Source organism: Sparus aurata, chromosome 23 (genome assembly GCF_900880675.1).
Source record: "Sparus aurata chromosome 23, fSpaAur1.1, whole genome shotgun sequence".
NCBI classification, from domain to species: Eukaryota; Metazoa; Chordata; class Actinopteri; order Spariformes; family Sparidae; genus Sparus; species Sparus aurata.
Genome location: NC_044209.1, coordinates 6,683,035 through 6,702,609, shown reverse-complemented (window position 1 = coordinate 6,702,609; position 19,575 = coordinate 6,683,035). Strand labels below are relative to the sequence as shown.

The window sequence follows — 19,575 nt, the reverse complement described above, 5'->3', positions numbered from 1 at the left end:
ACATATTAGTGTGATGTAAAAGCTCATGCTTTTTTTTTACACTGTACCAAACCAAGTGGGATTTCAGACAACAAGAGGGCGTTCCACAAGCAAAGGATGCCTGAATGGCATGAAAAAGTTACTGCATCATGTTGTATCCCCTGGAAGGTCACCCTAGAGGGCCCTTTATCACATTTTCTTGCACATTAGGCCACCACACAGGCTGTATGGACTGCTGTCGAAAACTCAGGGACAGTCCTGAATTACAAGCAGTCGTCCTGAGTGCCGAGTTTGTCCCGAGAACCAGACTCCTAACTAAAACTGCTAAAATCAGAAATAAATGAAGAGATAAATGAATGGCTGGAAAAATGAATTTATATGCCACCAAAAACAACAAAACACATAATACACATAGATCTGTTTCCTTGGTGGTGTGTTGGTTTGTCAGCAATATCACACAAAAACTATTGAATGGGTTTCCACCAAACTTGGCTGGAGGATGTGTCCCGGCCCAGAATAGACCCCATTAATTTTTGGTGCTGACTCCGATAAAAAAAAAAAAAAAAAACAGATCCAGGGAAGAACGCATCGATCTTGTAGGTGGCCGGTATCCACAAGCAAGTACAATTCGATAAGGATAAAAAAAAAAAAGAAGATTGAAATTGTCTCTATTGTGTATCTATCTGATTTAAATAGGTTTTAGTTGATTTTGCATTCACATTTACATTTACATTTAGGGCATTTATCAGACCATTTTGTCCAGAGCGACTTACAATGAATACATTTGTCACAAGAAAGAAACCACAACTTATCACAGTTGATAGATTAAAAAAGTATTGGATTAAAATGACAATACTGTAAAATATTGGATTCTTCTTGATGAATTAAATGAGACTGTTTGGCCTCTGCAGTGGAATGTACTCTGCTGGGTGCCATTCCATTTTACCTTTATAATAATCCAACTATTTTTCCCATTTTTCCATTTTCAATATCTTTATTTGTTTCTGTATTTCTCTTCTCCCTTTGCATCCCCCCCCCCCCCCCCCCCCCCCCCCCCCCCCCCCCAAATTCATTTCCAGACACTTAGTTATTTCTGTAATGGCATATCAATTAATTGAATTGAACCGTTTATTTATCTATCTCAAATTCTCCCAGATTCAGTCCTCCACAGCAGGCGCGCAGACATAGATAGATAGACAGATCTGATAGCCGCTGATGAAATGAATAGAAATGAATGACTTTCATTTTTAGATTTAGATTAGATGGGCTTTATTTAATGAATCGGACAATTATGCATGACGTTAAATATAAAAAAAATAAAAAAAATAAGATCTTTACAAAAAAAAAACAATAAGAAAAAACAAACAAGTGAGTGAAAAGTGATGAATGAACGTCAATCAGATTACATACTGCTGTACACAACACAACAACAAAAAGCCGTGAGCAGAAACTTGATTTTAGGCTTATGTATGTTTAAACCACGCCCACGTCTGCGATGCGACCACGCCCACTCACACTCCTCGTTCCCGGATTTCACCCATTCTTACCTGAGCACCCTGAACTTTTTTGTTTTTCTGAGAAAGCGAATAAGCAAATGTTCCACACCATTGCTTTAAATGTCGGAATATCATTAACACACTGCACCGACACACACACACACACACACACACCTCCGGTCCCTCCTCTTACAGTCAACACTCGCAGCAGAGAGTCACTCCCACTATAAAGCACGGTGAGTTTCAGCTCAAGTGTCCTCAGTTCAGAGGGTGAAACCTGTCAGCGGGTCCCGGTGGGTGCTCATCGCTCCGGTGAACACAGACGAAACGAGTCGGCACCCATGGGAGCAGCCCTGCGCTTTTCTATGCAGGCGTGAAATGTAGAGAGAAGACTTTGCGGTGAAAGTCGTCTTTGTGATTGGTAACAGGATCGCGTTAATGTAGTCCCGGACAAGAGAGTTTAAAAAGCTGTTTTTATTAAAAATCAACATGCAGCCGTAAAGTATCTGTCTCTCAACGTGGAAGTTTATTTTCAGTCCAGCTGTTCAGTCGAGATGGAAAACACTCCTTAAGCCACCGGACGAGATGGGAAAATGGGAGTTGACAATGGTAAGAGAAATGTTCAGGATTTAACAATACACTCGTGGTTGAATGAAGTCAACTGTTATTGTGTTCAGTAAATGTTGTCACTGATGTGTGAAGTGATTCCTCCATGTATTGGCCTTTGCAGCATGACCTCTGTAAACTACTTTTATCCCACAGCAGATCAGTCTTCAGTGCATCTATGAGTACATGTAGTTCACAGGCTCACTTTGTGCCTCCAATATAATAACATTACAGTAGAGTCTCAAAGCTGAGTCTTGTAGAGACACTTGATGCTGAACTGAAGGTGTATAAAGCGTTCTTTATCCAGCAACTGCAGCGATTAATCAACTTGTTGTCAACCATTTTTGATAATTGATTAATCGGTTTGAGTTCTGTTTTTTAGAGGAAAATGTCTAAATTGTCTGGTTTCAGCCTCTCAGCTGTGAACATGACGTAGTTTATTTACTTTCTTTATTAAAGTAACCTGAATATCTTTGAGTAGTGGACGACGGAAGACATTTCATCTTGGTCTGTAGGAAACACTGATTGATATTCGATAGACCGAGCTACGAGTGGATCGATCGAGAGAACCGACAGATTGACTAACAGTGAAAACAAACATTAGTTGCAGCCCCTAATATGGTCTGCTAAAACGCCATAGATAAACTTTCCAATTTTCTGCACGACAATGTAAAATGTTGGCAAAAACATCACTTTAACTCATATTGGATGCAAGGCCATGTAATGTGTGTCAGCTATCATCTTTAATCGCCTTCAGAAATAGAGAAGCAGCTTGAGAAATGGTTAAACTGTTGTTGTTTTTTTTTTTTTACCAATTAACAGACTAAATGTTTTTCTGTCAAGAGTCTATGAGACTCAACACCTGTGATAAGTGCTGTCTAACGACCTTCTTTCAACCATTTCAAGATCACCTTGTGTTTTTTGTTTTCATAAAGATGCTTTTTACTGTATGACTCAAATTTAATTTTAATACATAAGAGGCTGCAAAATATGTAACCGTGATTTCATCCCTCAAGTCTCTGACTTTGGTCAAATGCGCCTCTCTTGGCTGCTCCATGATCTGTCAAGTTTTTCTTTTCTGACTGAGGCTCGGCTGTCAGTACTTAGCACCACCATCGCTGACACGGACTAACAGTAGGACACAATGCACAGTTTCCCATCTGTGTGGCTGACAAACGATCTTAGTTTCTATGAGGGACAAAAGGGTTGTGTGATACTGGTTAGCACTAGCATACACGGCGGCTTAACGTTGGTCTCCAGATTTAAATAATCATTTACATAAGAGGAGACAAGTCCTCTCATGTAGATAATTGAATTCAGATACTTATTATGAGCACAGGCAGTGTCTTTCATCTCCTCTGCAGGATTTAGTCAGTAACGCTCGCTCTGTTCCCATGTCCAGCAAACATGATTTTGACATGAAACTTTAAGTTCACGATACTTCAGTTTTTTTTAATGATACAGGAAGCTATCATGGAAGATATTATACGTATGTAACGTAATGATTTAGATCGAATCGCTCATTAGATATGTGATTGCTTGTTTTCATTCCAGGGCCTCAAGCGTTTTCATATCAATCAGAGGGATTAGACAGGGGTCAGGCAAGCCATGTTACTGCCGCATGTTTTTATGATGTAACGCAGTAGGCCTTTAAAGGAGCACTTCATCAATTTTACGCGTTCCGTTTACTTGGGAGAGGGCGTTACTGAAGCCGTGAAAATGTCTGCATCATGTCGTCTGTTGCCCTGGATACATTTTAAAGCGCGAATCAATAACTCTGATGATGTCACGGTGATGTCATCAGGGTTGCCTCGCTTTGGGCTTGGGGATTGGAAATTCACATCAGAAAATATGCTTCAAATTTGGCCATGAGGCTTGAAGGAATTGGGTTTATAATAGGCAGGGTCAGTTTAATAAAAAAAAATGCTGTTGAGTTGCATTATGGGAAATGTAGTATCCGGTTGATTTAGAGCTTCACTCAAACGAAAAGTCAGGAGATCTCCGCCTCGGTTGCTTCAATTTGAATTGTTTTAAATCAATGTGTGTCTCTCACAACATTCCGAATGTTTTGAAAGTATGACGCTAAGTAAGCTGAGTGGTCCTTTAATGGAGGGTAATGCGAGTTGATATGGCCGTCTTTAGGCTTGAAAGCATATCCTGTGTTATGTGAGTGAAACTGCTGTTGATACTAAAATGACTGCCCTGACAGTAAGGGAGGAGGCAGACATTGAGGGCGAGTGGGTGTCTGGTGACGGGGTCCTTTTGGATTTGATTTTGATTATGGAAAGGTAGACCTTTTTTAAGACAAAAAAATGAAAAGAAATAGAAAAGAAAAAGAAACCATTTCAGTTTTGTTTCCGTTACTTTTGAGCAGTTATTCATTGATTCAATTTTATAGCATCAAAATGAAAATAACACTCAGTTCCGTGTCTGCTTTGGACGTATTTAAATTACCCTTCGCAGCCTCTGTCTCGTTCCACATCTGAAAGCCTGGACTAGGTGCTCAGTATTCACATTAAAAGCCCTGGTCTCTTGTCGTGTCAAGTGCTGATTATTATCTCTCACAGAGATCAAACGAGGTCTGACCTAAACACCAAAAACACGAGACTTGGTGCTGAACACCCTGCAGTCCGCCGAGGCTCTTTTTTATTGCTTATGGGAGGATGAGTGACTGATTCCCAGCTGGGAGCTCGCTGACATTTAGGCAGTGTTTTGCATTTGTTTTTGGCATTTGGCTTTGATGTACTATTGGATGTGCTAACCTTTGGATAATCTTGTATTTGTCCATAAACATCCTCGCGAATCTACAGACCTTCCAGGAAATATCTGGTTGCCGTGTGGCTGGGAAATGGTTGAAGTGATGACTAAACACCTGCATGAAAAGTAGATGAACATCTGATAATTATCCTCTTTACACACTAACCTGTTCGTGCAGTCGCTGGAATAATGGCGAGTGCACATAAGCAGATAATATGTTGTTGCTGTGGTTGATAGGGGATCAGTGTGAGTGTCTGTGATGGCGTTGTGTCACGTGTTTGTTTGTGTGTGTGGGCTCACCTGGCTTTTCGGTCAGGTTGACGTGCTGCTATATTTACCTCCTCGCTGCCCAGCCTGACCCTTATGTTGTGACCAGTAACAGCACTCGATATATCTTTGTGTGTTCGACCCGTACCTGTATACTTTCAGACACCCGCATGAGTTTGTCTCAGAATGAGTGCTGGTGTTAAAACATTATCTCCCACCTCTACCATCCCCAGAACCCAGTGCAGGAGTGGGGTGAGGAGGTGGAGGATGGTGCAATCTATGGGGTCACTCTGCGCCGGGAGCCCGTCCCCTCCTCCGACCCCAGCGAGACCAGTCCATGCTGTGCATTTGTCCAGTACCGAACCTGCAAGGTGCGGCGCCTGAAGGCTGCTACCCTGAACCTGCTTGTGAATCACCTCCTTGACCCTAGCTGCCAGGAGCTGGACTACGGCAGGATCCTCCTCTCCACTTACAGAACCTTCACTGGTTCCTCCCAGCTCATAGAGCTGCTCTTCCAGAGGTACAGTCACCATTTGATTCGACTTTTTATCGAAAAATGTACGGCTGAATTGGCTGATGGCCTACCACTCTCATATCCAGTCAGTTAACACAAGGCACAAACACTGAAATAGGGGGGAATGGCTGTAGAATGAACACATGTCATCTGTTTATTGTAAATGCAGAATAACTTTAACAACTACAACAACTGACTAAGGCTAAATGAATTTTAAAAAGCAATATAGAAATGGCCAGTGATGGTCTTGTTTGCTCATATAGATCATAAAGAGGGTCAGTATAAGATTGAAACTTGTTTCGTAACAAGTTCAAAGTCCCCTGTAGTACGTGTAAGTTACGCATTTCATGCAGACGACGTACAGAATTAAACAAATGAGAAAACGCCTCAAAGGGTCAGCTGTGGAGGTTTTGGTTGGCAGATTTTGCTCAAGGTCAAGTTAATCTTTATCATCCCCGCGTGGCAATTTTCCTGCTCGGCCAGCAGTAAAACAATTAACGCACTAAACGGCACACAAACAACAAGAGCTTTACATAATGTTGCTCAACCTCCCAGTAGCAGCCGGGACCAATGAGTGCCGCATATCAGCTGATTATGTCTGTGACTCGATGGAAGCAGCTCGAACCTACTGGGCAACATCTGACTAGGGTCCTCAGGGCGTTCTTCGTGACTAGCACAGACATGAGTGTGGTATCAATCTTCTCAGTTAATTCTGTACAAGAAGGCAAACGAACATGTTTCCCAAGATGTGTAATCATTCCTTTGATGGCTGCCCGAATGAGACACTTCATCCAAGTGAGAGGATATACTTAGGCTCCCCTTCAAACGCGACGAAGAGCCACAGGTGAAGAGTCATCTCGTCCGTCCTCGACTCTGGGAGGACAACTGTGGCTGTAGCCCATGCAAAGTCAACATGTCGCGTCAGGATCTTTTTATACATTGTTTCCCTGACAAAGCAACCATCTCCTGCCAGCTTTGATGTAATAATAAGTACCTAGCAGGTGCTCATTATCCCGAGGCTTTCAACAACAGCAATTATGCAAAGAGCAGTTTTAGGCTGCGGTTGGCATGAATCGAGGTCAGGTTTAGAATAGCTGCAGCTGTAGGAACAAATAATCATTAAATATATATATATATATATATATATATATATATATATATATATATATATATATATATATATATATATATATATATATATATATATATATATATATATATATATATATATATATTTATAACAGCCTGAAGAGTATGACTAAGGCTGTTTTTCCCCCCTATAGAGACAATGCTGCGTCAGATCTGGACAACATTGAATGCTACAGGAGGTAAGCACCTGACTTCTGAGTTTTCAATTCAGCGTGCTTGTTCATTTAAAAAAAAAAAAAGTTAAACTATAATGATTGTTCCTGCTGCCCCCTCAGCCCTCTGTTGGCCTTTGTCCAGACATGGTTGGATGAGTACAGCGAGGACTTCAGAGATCCTCCCCTGCACGCGGCTCTCAGGCTGCTGCTGGATCACCTGAGGATCAGCTCTGCAGTCCACGACAACATGCGCACTCAGCCCAACTTCTGCTCGCTGGCTGCGCAGGCCGAGGCGCTGCTCATGAGGTTCAGGAAAGAAGGTGATCCTCCATAACACGACAGTCCATGTGCCACACCATCATGATGCCTTCTCCAGAAAGTCACGCTCATTTTTTTTTTCTGATTCCTTCTGTGTGTCTCTTCAGAGGGTGAGACAAATGTCAGTCCTGCCCAGGCAGATCTGGAGCAGGATGAGGCGGGTTCTGGTGATGAGGACTCAGGATGCGAGAACTTTTTGGATCAAGGAGGCATCATGGACTTCTCTGCTGCGACCATTGCCGAGCAGCTCACCCGAATGGACTCTGTGCGTGCGAGGATATATTTCAATTTTGATACATTTCTGTTGTTGCACATCGATGTCTCAAGACTGAAGTTTGGTTTTCATGGCGTTTCAGGCTCTGTTTGTCAAAGTGGTGCCGTACCAGTGTCTGGGTTGCGTGTGGTCCCAAAGAGACAAGAAGGAAAACATGTCTCCCACCATCCGTGCCACCATTACACAGTTCAACACCGTCACAAACCAGGTCATAATGTCACTGCTGTGCCAGCCGACAGACGGCAACTCCAGTCCCACTTCCTCCCGCCGGCCTGCCACTACCCCAGCTCAAAGGGCCCGCATCATAGAGAAGTGGATCCGAGTAGCACAGGTCAGTCGAGATTAAAGGGAGTCAGGCTGCATTCAGGTTCTGACTTTGAGTTTTTACGGTATAGCGGTGTTTAAAAAGTGAGCACATGTACCTCTGTTTGTATTGGACAAGACCTCATAGTCAAAAAACCCTCCGCTGAAGGGAGGATTACTGGAACATTTGATTTGAAATTAAGTGAATCCTCTGAATGCAAGTTATTTCCTCTGCAGGACTGTCGTGGGCTGAAGAACTTCTCCTCTCTCAAGGCGATCCTGTCGGCCCTTCAGTCCAACGCAGTTTACAGGCTGAGGAAGACCTGGGCCGCTGTGAGCAGGTAGGGTGGGGTTAAAGCCAAAGGCCACAACATATCTCTATGGTTATGTTTATATTGTGTTTTATGTCATGGTCATTCAGTGAGTACATTGAACCCTCATCAAATGCAATTCTATGTCAGCGACGGTGCAAGTCAGCAAATGTCTCACTTTTGGATGACCCATATTCAATGTCAGGTCATGAACGCAGCAGTAAATGTTACAATGTCAAGGATAACAGGTGCATACAGTAACTTCATGTTGTCCTTTTGTTACTGGGATGCCATTTAATGTGTGATATAGTGAATGATTTAATTATTTGGTTTCGGACTGCATATTTACTACATGTTGTCTGCGCCTCTTTTTGCAGGGATAGCATGGCCACGTTTGAAAACCTGTCGGAAACCTTCCCCGATGAGAACTGTGTGCTGACCAACAGAGAGCTGCTGGTGGAGGTAAGACAGAAGATGTGTTGTAACAGGCTGGATTAGAAGTTCACTGTTTTAATCGTTTAGATGCATCAGTCATTGGAACCTCCTCTTCCGTATGTAAAAATGACTTTTTTTCTGCTCTCTTTTTCTCTCTGAATTTTCCCCTAAAAAACCAAAACATTTGTATTCCACACAATCACAATATTTACTCTTTTCAAATTCGTTCTTGCAAATATTAGCCTATCTCTCAAAGTTATGCTACTTACTTAAGTAGTTAGCTATTTAAGCTACTTAGCTAGTTAAACTACCAAATTAGCTAGGCTACTAAGCTAGCAACGCTACCAATGATGTGTATGATGTATTTACCACAGCAGAGAGTTTGAGTTTGAGGTTGTTGAGGTGCGTCTGACTTTCCAGGTCAAACGTCTAACTTCCAGGGGCGTTCGTTCTGGACGAAACTGCCGTTTGGGAACTCTCAAATTCCTCCTTCCCAGTTCAAATGGAACGCAGCATATGCTAACATAGTTATGCCAACAGTCCATCCACAACTAGGAAGCTAATGTTGGTAAGGTTTAAAGTAGATTCATGTGATTGCAATGACAGATAGAACTCTTTCAAAATCTTGCTGTTATTTGTGCTGCTTAGGAGCTAAGCTACATCAGTAGCATTTTATTTAGCATTTTAGCACGTTTCATTTTAGCACGTTTCTAGTTTACGTTTCTAGCTAAAAGTGCGCTACAACATGCCACATTCACCCATTAACACACACACTTACACACATACTGGACAATTGTCAGGAGCAATGTGGTGTTCAGTATATTTCTAAGTGGACGACCTGCTGTACTTCAGAGCCGCTCACCAATATCACTCTTTTTCTGAGGTGAAAAGTTTAGATGATACAGTACTTGTATCAAATGTAAAATTGTTTTACTGTATAAAATAATGTAGTTGTAATGTAGACGAGTGGTACTGCCAATGATAGATGAGATGGGGGCTACAGTAAATACTGTATGTAACTGTAACGTGTAACTGTAAATGTAACTGTTCCCATTGGATGTGTAGTTCATTTCTGACCTAACTATGCATTGAAGTGTTCATGTTTGCCAATGCAAACAAGTCGACCTACTTCAGCAGCTGTTACAGACTTTCAGCCTTGACAGTCACTTTGAGACGGCAACAAACGCCTTCAGCGAACAGGGTGTCGATTAAAAACACACCACCAAGAATGTTCCACATACTGGAAACATGTTTGGAAATGATTGTCTTAGCAAGCACTCAAAGTACATGGATTTTTCTTTTGTAATCATTAAAAAGATTCATATTTTTTCTGTAGTTAATTTTTACAGCAATGTTTACCAGCGCGTTAATAGGAAACTAGAGGCCTCGAGCACATTATGTTCCCTTTTTTCTTTTATGTCGTCTCCTTTAGGCAACTGCGTCAGAGGAGCCTTGTGTCTGGTTACAGTGAAAAGACTCTAAAGTCAATAGATCACACATAGATCGGTACACTATGCACACAACAACTAAGAAACCTTAACTTGTATTTGCTCCTCCACAATAACCTTTAAAGAGATTGTTTTCTAAGAAGTCCTTGTAGATGTCTGACTTTTGTGAACTTGTTTTTCTCTTTCTCTTTCTCTTCACTTTTTACATTTGTTGTGTTTAGCATTTCCATTTACTTAAAAAGCTTCTACCTTTTGTAAACACTGTTACTCCTACACTTGCTTAAAGCTTAATCACTGCTTTTTAGACTGATATTGTACACAAAGACTTGAGAGAGAAGGTTTGGAAGTGGCCTCCCTCCTTTCACTCGATAATTATTAAACAGGATCTTCAAGTTAATGTGTAATAAATCTTATTCTGAAAAGCATTTGCTTCCTTTGCCAGATTACAGTTGGCTCACTTTCTTCTTATAAAACCCTCACGTGCTCGCGTGCAAACATCCAGTTTACTGTTCATACACTTGAACACACGTGCATGAAGAGGAAAACAATCATGCAAAATTTGTTTAAAATGCTTTGCAACTTTAAAAAAAAAAAAAATAATGTGCCTACATACTTTCCTGTAAACCTCATTTGAATGTGGCTCTGTATGACCTACTTTGACACAGGACGGTGGCCAGGCGACTGTGGATAACATTTCTCCAAAGATATCCAAGAGGTGTCCGATCCCCAGACAGATGGTAAGACATGCCTCGGGATGAGAAAAGAGAGATGAGATGTTTTGAAGACATGAGACGAAGCCCAGTGACATAAATCTCTGAGCTCTGGAGTCTAAGCGGCGACCTTACGTTTCACAATAGGAATGTTGGAAAATGTGATCATTGTTCATGTGATATTGTCTTGGAGACAGTGAAGTTTATCTTTCTAAAAGACTCGTGTAAAAATCCCTTCCATTTTATAAAACTCTTAGAGCCACCAGAGAGCTGATTTGCCTCTGTGTGGGTGGAGTATCTCCGGCATGGCAGATACCCAAACCTATCTTTAGCCTCGCTCGGTGCAGAGCGAGTTTCAAATGGCCTCTGATCACCAGGATTATAGGACAGTAATAATAGACCAGTCCAGGGTCTTTTATGAGTCATATGCACATTCTCCTGGGCCGTAACATGAACCCACAGTGCTGCTAACTGGGGCTCGCCTGGTGCGAATGTCGGCCCGTCTCGACTCACTCAATTAAAAACAGCTAATGACTGTATTCAAAGGACACAAATAAGCAGACACAGCGACGAGTGACCCCGCAGCTGTAAGTCTAATGAGCAGTGTGTTCCGTGTCTCCTCTGCAGAGCACCTCCAGCGGAGTGGTTCCTTACCTGGGCACCTACCTGACCGTCCTCACCATGCTGGACACAGCTCTGCCCGACACTGTAGAGGTACGCACTGTTCACACTGAACTGCAGAACATCTCATCATATTATGTATTCACCCCAGGGCATAGTAGTGTGTATTACTTTACTTTAATCCCCTCCCTTTTTAGCATTCATAAGCAGTATTTAAACACTTGAAACAGTATGAAAAGGGATACCAAAGTGTGTGTGTTCTTTTATATCTATATGAATTACATATAAATATGTATCTGTTTAGCTACATTTCACAGGCAAATCTGGTCCTTTCTACTCCACTACATTTATCTGACAGCTACCATCAAAAGTTACCTTTTAAGTTTTAAGATTTTACAAATAAAACATGCTTATCAAATGCAATGCTATGTTACGTATTTAAACATGCGGCAAGGCGAGTTTTTACCTGGTGATAACGTAGTCTCAGTTTCTGTGATAGCTAGCTTTACCTCATCAAAACCGCATGACTTCCACTCGAGTGAAAAACTGAGATGGTAGCTAGACGGCAGGACTTAAGCTAGTTGATTTTTTTTTTTTAATTCATCATTGTGAACGAGGCGGTGAAGTTATTTACAATTAATGAGCTCTTTTAAAGGTTCCTTATCTAAGGTTATAAATACGTAACAGAGTATATATAGACCATTTATTGTGATTTATACTGCTTATAAATGCTAAAAAGGGGCTGTTTGGATAACGTGTCATCATATTGTTTCCTTCCAACTAATCATTGATGCGTGCAATAAATCAGCTCTGTACTAACCGTCTGTTCATTTGACAGGGTGGGCTCATAAACTTTGAGAAGAGGAGGAGGGTAAGTTGTTCCTCTTTGTGCCATCTTTCTTTCCCCCCTTTATTTATCCCTTTGTTTTTCCCACAGTAGTCAGAAACACAAAGTAAAAGGTGTCCTCGTCACATTCTGTCAGTGCGTGCCTGTGCGGTTGGCTGTGTGCAGTGTATTTGCATTGCCAAAGTAAACGGGTGGGAGGCACTTTCTGACGCTTGTTGTTTTCTGCATGCCATTCTAAAAGCTGGGAGACCTTTTGGCTATTTTTCTTTAAACATTTACACGTCTCTTTGCGGAACACTTTACTGCAGCTTTGTAAATGTTCCAAATACCGCCGTGTTGCGCCCCGTTGCTACAGGCGGGTTATGCAACCGCGCAGATGTGAGGAGTCACGACGTCTTGCGGTCTCCGTCACTCTGTTTAATCCAGCGACTGTTCTCTCTCCCCACAGGAGTTCGAGGTCCTGTCGCAGATCCGTGTGCTGCAGGCGTCCTGTTCCCAGTACAACCTGCCCCATCACCCCAGAGTCGCTGCGTGGCTGCAGGGACACAAGCTGCTCACTGACCAGGAGAGGTGAGAGGTTTACCCCTTACACATAATACACCTGTGTCACGAGCAGAGCAAAGCCTCCTGGGAGCTCAATAAAAGTTTTTAGTCACGCAATCCGAAATATATGCCTTGTAAAAATTCTTCCCTCTGTCAATCATTCTCCCTGTAGACGAATGAGGGTGTGTTGCACCATAATTGATCAAAATGTCCCATCAGACTGAATAATGGCATCATCAGGCTTTTCAAATCACATTTATAATACCATACTTATTTGAATATGGGGCTCTCCTAAATGCCATTTTTGGGGGGCTTAAAAGCTTACATGAGAATGTCCTATAGATATTCAGAGCTTTGACGTCATAAGTAGATTTTCCTCAGACTTGCAGGCGAGAGGTGAAGACAGTGTTCTCTATCTATTCCACTCCCCTCCTCCAAAAGTGTCTGACGTGCGTTCAGGTGTTGAGCTGTTGTGCGTAGCTGAGTGCGAAAGAACTTAAACTTGCAGGACCACATTTTTGCTCTGTTCTGGATGCTTCTAGCTCCTGCAACGTCACCTTCCAGTTATATATATATATATAAAGCAACCCCTGAAGCATTCAAATGCGGATTTTAGACGTCGATTACCATGGCAGTGATCATCCCATCAAGCTTTGAAGCAGCACATTAGTAAAAATCATAGAAAATGTCATGAAGTCCTAACATTTGATTTATGTCTGTTTTTAAAAAACAGACGCTGAGGAGATGTTTTGTTATTCAAACACTCACAAAACTGATGTGACTGAAACTGGGGAAAAAAAGACAAACTAAAATGACGCAAACAAAGCTGAACAGATCTTAAGAGGTCTACCTGCTGACAGAAAATGAACAAAAACAATATAAATAAATGCGGTGAGACTAAAAATATTCTCATTTGTAGTTTAATCTTTTCAGTACAACATGAGACTGGTTCATCTGTGTTGTGGTGCAACAGTTTTTTCAGCTTCTTATGGTTACACAGACCTCCCCTGACAAACACTGCAGACCAGAAATACAGAGACACACTTCAATGTACACACACCCTCCAGGCTGAACTTGCTCTGCCCCCAGTGAATGTCCACAACTGTTTCAATTCAAATTATTAATATTTTTGTTATTATCATATTTTTGTATTTGGATTTCATTCATGAATGTTAAATCTGTTGTTAATTAAATGTTACTTAATGCTATTGTTTTACTGTTAACAAATGCTTTAAAGCACGTTTAAGCATTTTTTTTTTTTATTGTAGCAGAAGTTGACTGAGGTTTAGAATACTAAAATGTAAATAGTTAAATTCTTTGTGATTCATCCATAAACATTATTTGGATGGCCATTATAAAGTTGCGACTGTTGTTTTATAAACCTTTACAGTTGCTCAATAAAAAGTCTGTGAAGAATTTTATTGTTTGTTCACAAATGACTATTAACTAAAGTTCAGTTAACTATAAATCCATTACCATTTAACCATACTCATGATGGTTATTTTAAAGTGTAGCCAATAATTTTAATTCAGTAGTAGTATTTCCACCCCTCATTTAAATGATAAATGACCCAAAAATAATTTTTCAAAAAAATGAAATGAAATGAAAAAATGCCAACAAAAACAACCTTTACCATTTATTGACATCTCAACAGATCGTTAGACTCCGGTAGAGGAAAAATATGAGTCATCAGACTTTTGTTTTGAGGGTATTTATTTACGTTGGCCTACTCACTCAGCCTCCTGAGCTAAACAAAATAAAAAGAAAAGATATATGATTACCATAAACATGCAAAGAGCTGGTCTACTTTTGAAAACCAAAGTGCACCCTGGGTATTATTTGGAGCATAAACAACTTGTGTTGAGTGCACGAGAAGGGTAACTACGACGAATGCTTCAGAAAGTAACCACAACTCAAAGTGCCTGTAGACTGACAAACCCGTAAGGAGAGAAAAGTTTTCCTCAGGACATGAAAGTCTATGGCGGACGATTTCGGCGCTCATTTAAGTTTTCTTTTGTTCCAGCTACGAACTGTCGAGGCAGCTGGAGCCGCCGGTGGACTTGTGTTCGCCAACGCCCTGGAGCCACCGCACGCTTACAAAGAAACTCTCGTCGTGAGTATCATGCTGTGGTCTTGTTTGAATATTCAAACATGCAAAGTACATGGACATTTTACTGCTCACACAGAGCTGCACGCAGAACACTTAAACACTTAAACGCCCAACTCGGCGGATACAAAGTATTAAGGAGTAAGTACAGTATTTGTTGATCCCACAACACGAAAAAAATTGTTTGTCGTATACACAGCAACAGGAGAATAAATTCTATAATATGATATGATTAGCTCAAGTTTTATTCTCTGTCTTCAGCCTGCTGACGGTGAGCGATGGATCTAAAAAGCTCCCTGCTGACCAGATCAGCGTTACTTCTTCTGGATCCAGTGGATCTGAGATGGAAGACCTCTCCTCCCCGAACTCAGCCTGTTCCATCAGACTGCAGGTAAACAGCTGTGTGTGTGTGTGTGTGTGCTTGTTTGTGTTTGTGCGTGTGTCTGCCCCATGGTCTCATGGCCTCGTATTCTGTATGTGCCTTGTCCTCCGTTGTGCGAACAGCGGCGTCTTTGTTGAAAGCTTTGCCGTGCCTTCATCTGTAGGCCTCTGTCCTCAGCACAACATCCACTATTTACACCTCACAAACAGTCGTCCTGTTTTTGAGGCAGTCAGACACGCCCTGAAGCATTTGTAATACCAAGTATAAAACACTGAATGGCTTTAAAAATCTTGGAAACTTACATAATCACCCCCTCACAAAGGATCCTCTTCAGAGAGCCATCGAAACTGGCTCAGGCCCTCAACAAGTGGAATTCAGTTGAGGAGGTCCTCAGCTGAGCTCGAGTACAGCTCTCACAGTGCATTGCTCACTTGTTCCCTGAAACACAGCACAATACGCTGTAACCATAACTCCAGTGGCACTCATCAATACTCTTTCTCTTGTTCTTCGTGTCATCCTCCCCGCAGTCTTTTCACAGCTCTTGCAACAACGTGTCCGAGGCCTTCTCCTCCTCATCGTCCTCCTCTTCCTCGTCCTCCCCCTGCTCCTCCGCGAATTCCTCTCCAGACTCTCCTACTCCTTCCGGCTCCTGCTCGGACTGCCGGACGGACCTCTGCACTCCACTGGCGTCCAGCGGCGGTGCTCGGGAGAAGTCCGTCCTGTCCTCCAACCACAAGCGCTCCGTGTCCATGACCTCCCTGCCGGTGTACAACCGCCAGGTGGCCGACTCGTGTATAGTCCGGGTGAGCGTGGACCTGGGCCACAGCAACGGCAACATGTATAAAAGCATCCTGGTGAGTTGGTCCTCAGGTGTTACTACAGCTTCACCACTTTGTGTTGTTAGCCATATTTACTAATAGTAATTACATAATTGTGTACAGAAAGTTTAGGAATTGATCCTGTAATCCTTTGGCCATCAATATATGCCCACTAAAAGTGTGTGTTTTTGCCACTGACAGGCTCAAATCATTATTCAAAGTGTTAAACAACATTCCAACAGGGACAGAGCTTTTATGAAGGAGTAAAATACTTTTTCTTTAACCAGGAATTGCCTTTATGTCACTCTGGTCAAATCCTTTATTTACAGAAACAGAAATTTTACCAAAACACATAATATACATAGTTAGGGTTAGTTACTTATGATATAATAATAACATGTAATACCATACACATCTACATTGTGTTTTAGATGTGATCTTATTTACACTATACATTTCTACATTTGTATATTTATTTAAACTTAAGTAGCATTTTCAATAGGGCTGTATATAACGATTTTTTTTATAATCCATTTATCTCTTGATTATTTTGTTTGCTTTTAGAATGTATCCTTCAGAATAGAGCGAGAAATGCTAATTTCTCTGATCGAAGGATGTCAAATAGCGTTTCTGTTAAGTAAACACTCTAAAACCCAAACATACTCTGTTTACAGCTATCAGAGAAAGGACAGAATGGCTAGAACAATTAATCGCTTATCTGAATGGATTATTTCAGCTTTAATTACAAAACAGGTTTTTTAACAGTTTGGCATTGCTACCTTGAATTGCTGCGTGGAAGAAAAGAAGAGTTCAGTTACCATTTTAAAAATTCTTAAAATGATATTTACTCTCTCCCCTTCACTGAAAAAAATATCCAGAATCTTCTAACATAAAAATACTGTTGATGAAGGTGAAAGCAGCCATCTAGTGTCCAACTATGCACATACATAATTCTGCAGTGAATGTAAAAGTGACTTTAAACGAGTGTCTTTAATAGGATTTATCATTCCTTCCCTTTCATAGTTGACCAGCCAGGACAAAACTGCACAGGTGATCCAAAGGGCGTTGGAGAAGCATCACCTGGAGCACATGAACTGGCGGGACTTCAGCCTGACGCAGCTCATATCCCAGGACAGAGGTCGGGACACGATGACCCTACTATCAGCACAACTGTCGAAATAATCCTGCAACAAACCTCAAACCGCTCTGACACTTTGTCTCGCTTTTCTGTTTTCAGAGTTGCTCATACCGGACAAAGCAAACGTCTTCTATGCCATGTCGACGACGGCGAACTTTGACTTTATTTTGCGCCAGTTCTCCAAAAGCCAGAAGAAACCCCTGAGGGCCACGTCGAGTCTCGGACGATACACAAAGTAGTGGACGTATTCTGCAACAGGAGGATGGACGCTCGTTGGAAATGGTCGTTAATTTTAAGCAAAACGAGATGACGTTTTAGAGACATCTTTATGGTCACCGACAAGAGGATGCAAAAGCACTTTACGAAGAAGAATGCTCGCCTCAACAGAAACTGATGGAGCTGTGAGAAACACTTTCCTGTTGGAAAAAGACTTGGCATGAATCTTGAAAAAAAAAGAAAGAAAAGAAAATCAACTCATTCCTTTGTTATGTTGGTAAAGCTGTGTTTTAAGTGCATGGATGCATGTTCAGACACATGATTTTGGCTCTGACACTGCTGCTAGATGTCGCCTTTGATTTCTGTGTGGACATGAAGAGACACACACACACACACACACACACACACACACACACTACCCCCAGAGAGCAACACGCGCCAACATCAGTCACCTGAACACTGAGAAACGACTGGCCATTTCCCAACGCAGCTGGGTGCCATTAATAACCCGTGCGTTTATAAGGGTAAACGGGGAGAGGGGTTGGGTCTGTAATGAACCCCTCGGCGGGGAGGTTGACGGCCACTCGAGATGAGACCGCCCGGCGGGCCTGTGTGTCGCCGTGCCAGTTCCATCTGAGGAGTGGGCGTGGACGTTCTCACCAGGGATCACTGAGTTCCCGGGGAGAATTAGGCCGGCTCCTTTGGCGTTGCTGTGATACTCATCATGCCCGACTGGCTGCCCTGACTGGAAGGATGGCATTCCTGAGCCTGGGTAACCGCGGTGGCAGCAGCAGAGGCTTTGACGGACGGGACAAGATGTTCACATGCAAATGGCTACTGTATTTAGATAAAGGTGTTCGTGCTATGACTAAGCAACTTTGACTCTTTTTTTCGATTTTTTTTTTCTTTCTGAATATGTTCTATTTATTCTCACCCTCACTGTGATCCCACTGCTGATTGCACCTTCATTTAATTAACACATGCGATGACTCACTGAGGTGTTAAAGTTGTCTCTGGACTGGTTGGAACGTACTTTTCAAAAAGGAAAACAAAGGTTATTTTGAAAAACCCGGCTGTGATGAATGAGATTTTAATTGTAGAGATGTCTTATTTTCTGATGAGAGTATTTAAAGATGTTAATGAAAAGTTGTTTTTTTTTTTTTTGTTTTTTTTTAACTTAAATTCCATTAATAAATTAGGTTCAGACTTGTAAGTGCCTGGATGTAACTGCTGCTGAAATGGCTCGATTTGAAGCCGAGGAATCTGGATGGAATCATTTCAATGACGTCAATCGACATGAAGACTCAAGTGAGATCGTAGATAATGATGATATCTTCACAGAGTTAAAGCTCCGGGGATCATTTGAAAAAGAGGAAGAGCTACACAAAGAACAGACGCACTCTGTAAATGTTATCACTTGGAAATCCCTCGAGTGTCGACAGCTGTTGAGGAGAGGAAGAAATGTGTCGGTGACCTCCTCTTACCCACTCTTTCCATACAGATCTGAAACATTAATACTTCTCACACTGTGAAGTATCCTCTCTCTCTCTCTCTCTCTCGGCAGTTGAGATCTGAATGGTTGGTACTTGTGGTTTATAAATAAAACTGCTTTTTTGTTCACTCATGTGATTAATGACGAGAATGTCAGAATTGCGTAATAAACAATTTTGAAAGAAATCCAGAGCCTGATGTGCATCTTCAGTCGAATGGTTTCTGCTGTTATGGGCGGATGTGGCCGGTTAGGAGTGAAGTATTTCCTTTATGAAATATTATAAAGTGGCTTACTTTTCAAAGTCAAAATTAATACTGTTTCTCTTTCAGTTAGTAATTGTGGAAAATACATGTTTTCCTTAACAATGACTCAATGTCGGGGCGCCCTGGTAGCTCAGATGGTTCAGGAAGTGTCACACACAGCCTTTCCTGCATGTCATCCCCCTCTCTGTCATCTCTCTGAGCTTTACCAATAATAAAGCCATGAAAAAAACCCATAATGAGACACTGTCACAGGTGGACAATGTAAGTTCTTTTTCTATTGTAACTGACCTGACTACACCAACCAAATCAATCAATAATGCTAAAGTAGAGTAAGAGAGGATGTTTTTCTTTTCTGTATTGAACCTTAAAAAACAAACAGTTTTTTAATTCAAATTATAATTTTATTCTTTCCAATATCTCTGTCTT

General features: G+C 41.6%; 1 protein-coding gene across 1 annotated transcript; it reads left to right on the top strand.

Annotated features, from left to right (window-relative positions):
• The first annotated feature begins 1,702 nt into the window (after positions 1-1,702).
• LOC115576038 (ral guanine nucleotide dissociation stimulator-like 1) lies at positions 1,703-19,071 on the top strand. The gene is made up of 17 exons (XM_030408521.1): positions 1,703-2,084; positions 5,339-5,625; positions 6,903-6,947; positions 7,044-7,243; positions 7,349-7,506; positions 7,598-7,846; positions 8,056-8,159; positions 8,507-8,591; positions 10,678-10,749; positions 11,350-11,436; positions 12,182-12,214; positions 12,639-12,760; positions 14,757-14,846; positions 15,102-15,231; positions 15,750-16,076; positions 17,064-17,178; positions 17,278-19,071. The coding sequence occupies exons 1-17, from the start codon at positions 2,061-2,063 to the stop codon at positions 17,415-17,417; spliced, it is 2,268 nt and encodes a 755-aa protein (XP_030264381.1). The 5' UTR covers positions 1,703-2,060; the 3' UTR covers positions 17,418-19,071.
• The last annotated feature ends 504 nt before the right edge of the window (positions 19,072-19,575 follow it).

Coding starts and splice junctions, on each gene's coding strand:
- LOC115576038 (XM_030408521.1), top strand. CDS start 2,061: ATGGGAAAATGGGAGTTGACAATG. Junction 5,626..6,902: donor ATAGAGCTGCTCTTCCAGAG/GTACAGTCACCA, acceptor TCCCCCCTATAG/AGACAATGCTGCGTCAGATC. Junction 10,750..11,349: donor GTCCGATCCCCAGACAGATG/GTAAGACATGCC, acceptor TCTCCTCTGCAG/AGCACCTCCAGCGGAGTGGT.